The sequence below is a fragment of the Bubalus kerabau genome, chromosome 5 (assembly GCF_029407905.1).
Source record: "Bubalus kerabau isolate K-KA32 ecotype Philippines breed swamp buffalo chromosome 5, PCC_UOA_SB_1v2, whole genome shotgun sequence".
NCBI lineage: Eukaryota > Metazoa > Chordata > Mammalia > Artiodactyla > Bovidae > Bubalus > Bubalus kerabau.
Window position 1 is genome coordinate 22,677,501 of NC_073628.1, and position 6,533 is coordinate 22,684,033.

At 44.5% G+C, this 6,533-nt stretch overlaps 1 protein-coding gene across 1 annotated transcript; it reads right to left on the bottom strand.

Annotated features, from left to right (window-relative positions):
* Positions 1 to 903: 903 nt before the first annotated feature.
* On the bottom strand, positions 904 to 5,801 carry PATE3 (prostate and testis expressed 3). The gene is made up of 3 exons (XM_055583721.1): positions 5,795 to 5,801; positions 1,473 to 1,595; positions 904 to 1,055 (listed from the first exon to the last, which is right to left on the bottom strand). The coding sequence occupies exons 1-3, from the start codon at positions 5,799 to 5,801 to the stop codon at positions 913 to 915; spliced, it is 273 nt and encodes a 90-aa protein (XP_055439696.1). The 3' UTR covers positions 904 to 912.
* Between the last annotated feature and the right edge of the window lie 732 nt (positions 5,802 to 6,533).

The window sequence follows — 6,533 nt, forward strand, 5'->3', positions numbered from 1 at the left end:
TTTACTGGCAGCTCTTTTAAACCCAGTGAAGTCTAACTGGCCAGCTAAAGGCAACTAGAGATGAGTAAGACAGGTGTTCTTGCTGTGATTTATAACATTCTAGAACAAATTAGACAAACAGAAATGATTCCTTTTTTGTGAGGAAGAGAAAAAAAAAGTACCTATAAAGTGACTTGGGTATTCAGAGGAAGGAGAATTTGTGTAGCAATGGTGTGGGTCGCTGGTGAGTCAGAGTGGAAGTGGGTGGCAAAAGAGGAAAGGAATTGAAAAAGACTAGGAGAGGAAGAGGAAGAAATAAGAGTCGTCATATATCTTGAACACACATCTTGCCAGGCCTAGAAGTGGCTGTATGTGAGTTGTGAATGCCACAGAGGCAAGAAGTCCTTTATTTGCTGCTCCCTACTAACACTGTATATACAGACACTTCGTAAATGCCAAGAAAATCATGACTGAGTGTGAGGTGGACACTGCCCACTGGGGACAATAATTTTTGTCCACAGAGGAAAATCTCAAGTGTCCAGCATCTGCTTTTTTGCTATTTCTGCTTAACTACAATCATGATGTGAGTTTCAGACAAAAACTTTTGTGAATTTTCAGCTGAAGAATTTCTAGTCCACCTCCACTAGCTAAGATACGCCACCAGGATCTAGAATGGTCTTATTTTAAAATTTTCTACGGTGCTTCTGAGGGTAAGCTTCTTGAAGTACAGAAATGCCAGTCCTTGTAATGGGAGAATTCTGTTGTTCAGGATGGTAATCCTCTGACTGAGGTAGAAACCAAGCTTAGGCAATAGCAAGGCTAACACTGAGTTACAGAGAGGGCTGGGGTCCCTCCAGAACAGACAGGGCAGAAAAGCCAGGGCAGGCCAACTGTGAAGGCAGAGACGTATTGGTAACATTTTAAAGGGACAACTCAGGAGTAGAAGTATTTTAGCGTTTTGAAGTTACAATAATTGTAGTTGCAGCATTTGTGAACATAAGTTCGACCCTGGAAAGTGTATGTCAGATCTCTGCAGAATCTCTGACACACCAGATACGATAACTGGAGGGTTCCACCTGTAATAAGAAGGAATCATAGAAAAGTCAGCCAGCGACCTAAGTTCTTTAAAGACAAGTCACACGTGGCACTAGTCCTGTCCGTAAACATTTAATAGGGCATCAGGGGTAGGTTTGGGGTTGGCTTCCCATCTTGTACTTCCCAAGGGGACTCAGGCAGGGAGAGGAAGATGTCACGGGTCCCCTGCAGGAGTTATTTGCCTAAGTTCCCGGAAAACCTCAACCCTCTGTACTCATGTTTCTTTCTCCTGGCTCGTTTCCCCAAGTCCTCTTCAGTCTGCACGCACAGGGTCCTGTACCCAGGGGTATGTGGCACTTTGGTTCCTCTCTTGAATTGACCTTAGCCTGAGATAGACATTTGCTCTCCTAAGAATTTTCTAGGAATCTCACAGCACCTCCCCAGACCCTCTAACTTACCCTGGAAGATCTTTAAGATCATGCATCTCTCATAATTCTTAGCAACACAGACTCCAAAGCCTCTTCTACAGCGATCTGTCTGTGTACGAAGGTGGCAGGTTATGCATTTCAGTGGTGTCACTGCTGGAGAGCACAGAGCTGGTGTAAGGCCAGGGGAGGCAGAGACTTAGAAGAAATGGCACCCCACTCCTGCACTCTTGCCTGGAAAATCCCATGGACGGAGGAGCCTGGTGGGCTGCAGTCCATGAGGTCACTAAGAGTCGGACACGACTGAGCGACTTCACTTTCACTTTTCATGTTCATACATTGGAGAAGGAAATGGCAACCCACTCCAGTGTTCCTGCCTGGAGAATCCCAGGGACGGGGGAGCCTGGTGGGCTGCCGTCTATGGGGTCGCACAGAGTCAGACACGACTGAAGCGATTTAGCAGCAGCCTAACAGCAGACCTATCTAGACCTGGGAGTGGGCTTGGGGGTGGTTGGGATCAGGGAGTAAGCAGTTTGAGCTCTTACCAACTTCACATCCGGAAAAATGTCATTGTGAGAGCAAAAGGATTCTGACCCCCAATTTAGCCCTTTTAACCTGGTAAAAGTGAAATGTCTACTCTTTTGTGACCCCATGGACTGCTCTCCAGTCTCCTCTGTCCATGGAATTCTCCAGGCAAGAAAACTGGAGTGGGTAGCCATTCCCTTTTCCAGGGGATCTTCCCAACCCTGGGATTGAACTGAAGGCGGATTCTTTACCATCTGAGCCACCAGGGAAGCCCCTTTAACCTGGTAACTTTGAGCAAAGATTTAGCCTCTATGGCATGGGTTTTCCGGCTTAAAGACGATTCTGTTAATGCTAACCTGGCTTACTTGGCAGCAGTGTAGATAGAGTGGGATAATAAGGCTGAATGCTTTAAAGTGTTTGACCCATTACTCTGATGGGATTTCTGACATTCATCACTTAGATATGGTTAGGTGATATAGTCTGTGTTTAACTTCAAACTGAATCTATGTGAAAGCCTCCTGAATTATATACCATAGTCAGTGCCACTTTATGTGGTACTGTGGGGTGAACTGATTAAAATAAAGTTTAATTTTAAAAAATGCTCCTTAATACACCTATATGAGAAAGTATCATTTCTTGAGCATCTCGTTTGGGCCATGTTCTCTTTCCTTATTATCTGATTTAATTCTCACAAAAGCCTTGTAACTAAGTATTTCCCCATTTCCCAGATGAGCAACCAGAGAATTTAAGACAGTGACTGAATTATTTTTTAACCTGTCTGATCCCAGTGCATCCAGTATTTTCTTTCCTACAATCACTTGTTTGAATATAAAAATCCCTGGTAAGGGTATCGAAACCCTTGATGTCACTAAAGCCAACTATGAAATTATTCACTGCAGACTGACCAGCTCCCTCAGCAAATAGGGCACAGATTTATATATGGGAAGGATGTACTGAAGGAGACCTTGCTAAGAGTTTTGATTATGGGGAACGGTAGGGATAGACTGGTAGGGGAGCCCTACAAAGGGGCAGCCACAGAGGCTTGAGCCCTTGGTGGGGAATGGTAGAATGTTATAAAGGTCAGACAAGTTGTTATAAAGACAGACACAGAGGCCCAGAGAGCACTCTAAAGGCTGGCTTCCCCTCCCATATAAATGTAGTCAAGACTTAGCCCAGCCTGGACACCACCCACACATACAGAGTGTCCCAGGGAGCCCCCTCGATCCTGGCTCTGGAGCCCGCTCCTCAAGTCTTTTGACTCACCCACGGGGCAGCCGAGGAGGAATAAAAGCAACAAGAAGTGTCTGTCCATCTTGACAGAGAAGTCCCTGGCACAGGAAGAAAAGAAGCCAGGGGCGGCAGGCACAGGCCGGTAGGCTACAAGAGGAAACCTTGCCCTTCATCACAGGGCAGGGATTATTCATGCCTGAGGGCAACCAGGCCCACAGTCATCTCTGGGCGCTGCAGTTTCTTGCTTTCTCCGCCCATCACAGAGGATGGTAGTTAAAAAATGTTGGCATCTACATGAAGTTAACTTTTTTTTTTTGTATATATATATATATATATATACTATTCATCATAGTAATTATTATTAATGTAGTTATTATTCTTATTCTAATTTCACAGAGGAGGAAGCTAAGGCCTGGTGAGGTCCAGTATCTTTCCCAAGATCACATATCTAGTGACTTATAGTGCCAGGATTCAGAGCAAGATCTTCTAGTTCCAGAAGCCATACCTTTAACCATTTTGATTGAATGCCTCTTGGAGGTTTGTTCATACATTCAACTAATATTCATTGAGCACTTTTATAGGCCAAGCACAGTTTCATGTATGAGAGCAGGGCAACAAATAAGATCAAAAAAAGCTCACCTAGCTGCACGCCTTACGGGTGAGCAAAAGAAGAGTGAAGGAAGTGGAAAGACGGGATCATCCATGACTAAGCTGGGCCTTCCAATTAGAACTTCTGATTCTCGGCCCAGAACTCTCTCATTTTACCAGAAATCTGTTTCCCAAGGCCAGGAGATATTTACTTTGTAGGGCTGTGAAATTGTCTCTAGGATTATCACATGGCTTGATCTTTTGCGAATTTATATTGTGTATCTGGCCAGTTTGGCTCAGATGCTTTAGGGATCTGTCTCTACAAAAATTAACTCAGGTAAGGTTCACCATGGGTAAACCACTGGAAAACTATGACTGGTTCAGGCACTGTCAGTCTCTGACAGTTCACTGACCCGTCAGTGAACGTATGGTACTTTGGCTAGAGATAACAGGAATCTTCTATCGTAGACTCATTTAATGACATGTTCTTTAGCTGTAGGAACGGTATGTCCTTCAAAATGTCTCAAGTATGACATTTTTAGAGGACAGGTAACAATTGGGTGAAATCAAGCCTTAGCTCAAGTGCCATGAAATTCATGATGTTTCTTTTAAGTGAGCACAGTGTTCAGTTCATCTCTGCCTAAGAAGAGAACCACAGGCCTTTAACATGAGTCTGTTCCTTTGAAAATAATTGATTCTAGAATCGAAGTCAACTTTGTAAAGTCTATGAATCCAGTTTTCTATCTTCCATCGTTCAGAAGAAGATGTGAGAAACTGGGATAGCATTTTTCAAGACTTTCCAAAGGCTTATCAAGAAGGCAAGCTTCTGAGCCTTTGTGTGCCCGCTGTTTCCTCTTCTCTATCTTTAAAGACAGTGACTCTAGAATCAAAGCAAAGGAAGAAGAAATTCTAGGTTAAACCACAGAGGGTTTGCCCAATTTCTATGCTACTGCCTTCAAGGTGCCCTCTGGCAGATATTTTCTGAAAGCCCCACTGAGTTTGGAACCTCTTTCCTATTTCCAGTTAGGACTGTAGAATTTTGCAATGTCACCCACGCACTAGGTTCTCTGATCTTACTTCTCCTCCCTCACCCATCAAATTTTCTCTTGGAAACAATGTACTGTGGTATCTAAAGTAGAATGGATATTTGTAGATGTGAATCTGGAACTCAAAATAGAGGTCAGAGGTAGAAATGTAAAACTGGGCATCATCAGCACGTGGGTGACCTCAAGCTCGAGCTGTGAGAACAGACCCAGTTCTCATGCAGTCTTCAATGACTCAGAACTCAATTAGTTTCCAGCTGCTAACCCACCCAAAGCAAATTAATCAGTTTGTTCTGAAACTGATGGTGTCTCCAAAGTTTATTCCAGAAGAAGCTGTCAGTCTTTCCATCTTTTCCAACACCCAAAGCCCAAGGGAAGCCTTGATGAAACAACATATGACGTGATGCTCCCAATTATCATCTTCACAGCTCTTGACCCTTGGATGCCAAAACCACAGCCACAGCTACTCCATCACCACCTTTCCTGGCCAGGTGCCCTTTCCCACACGTGGCTCCTTTTGACTGAAGTTTCTGACACCTACCCTAGCAAAAGGACCCAGACTGCTCCTGAAGTTTTAAGCCCTGCACAAGGGATTCATGTTTGATAGTTTCCAAGGCCTCCACGCAGACTTGAATATACTACTAACACCAATCTTATGATGAAAATTCATTCTCAACGTTGGTAACATACCCAGAGTCACAATACTGGCAAGCAGCAGAGCCAGGATCTGAACCCACATGTGTACCAAACTTGAGCCTCGGATAAAGGAAGATGTCCTTTCTAGAATTCAGTATCGGTACAGAAGAGTGGTACTTTAACATCTTTTCCAGTCCTGGGAAAAATGATGCTTTTCATTGACATCTTGCAATTGTAACAGTGAGCAAGAAATCCCACTTTATGTGCATGGGAATAAGTAATCTCAGTAGCAAGCACCGAGCATCGTCCCCTGCAGCCCCTCTCTCCACTTACCTGCCATCACCTCCAGCAAGATGCATCTCTCTGAGTTTCTTGCTCACCCACGTCTCTAGAACCACATGACCAGCTCTCATCCCCATGTGGCAGGTTGCTTGATTTCTCTGCACTTTGACATTTGCTGTGCCTTTGGGTGCCTGTCCTTATTCACCACCCTATTGTGGTGCTGGAGAAGACTCTTGAGAGTCCCTTGGACTGCAAGGAGATCAAATCAGTCAATCCTAAAGGAAATCAACCCTGAATATTCATTGGAAGGACTGATGCTGAAGCTGAAGCTCCAATACTTTGGCCACTTGATGCAAAGAGTTGACTTATTGGAAAAGACCCTGATGGTGGGAAAGATTGAGGGCAGGAGGAGAAGGGGACGACAGAGGATGGGATGGGTATATGGCATCACTGACTCAGTGGACATGAGTTTGAGAAAACTCTGGGCGATAGTGAAGGGAGGCCTGGTGTGCTGCAGTTCATGGGGTCATAAAGAGTCGGACAAGACCAGTGACTGAACAACAACAACATCAACCCTATTCACTTATTCTAGCTATTAATAGCACATCACTAGATGGCACCCCACTCCAGTACTCTTGCCTGGAATATCCCATGGATGGAGGAGTCTGGTAGGCTGCAGTCCGTGGGGTCGTTAAGAGTCGGATATGACTGAGCAACTTTACTTTCACTTTTCACTTTCATGCATTGGAAGAGGAAATGGCAACCCACTCCAGTGTTCTTGCCTGGAGAA

Coding starts and splice junctions, on each gene's coding strand:
- PATE3 (XM_055583721.1), bottom strand. Junction 1,056..1,472: donor GATCTTAAAGATCTTCCAGG/GTAAGTTAGAGG, acceptor TTCTTATTACAG/GTGGAACCCTCCAGTTATCG.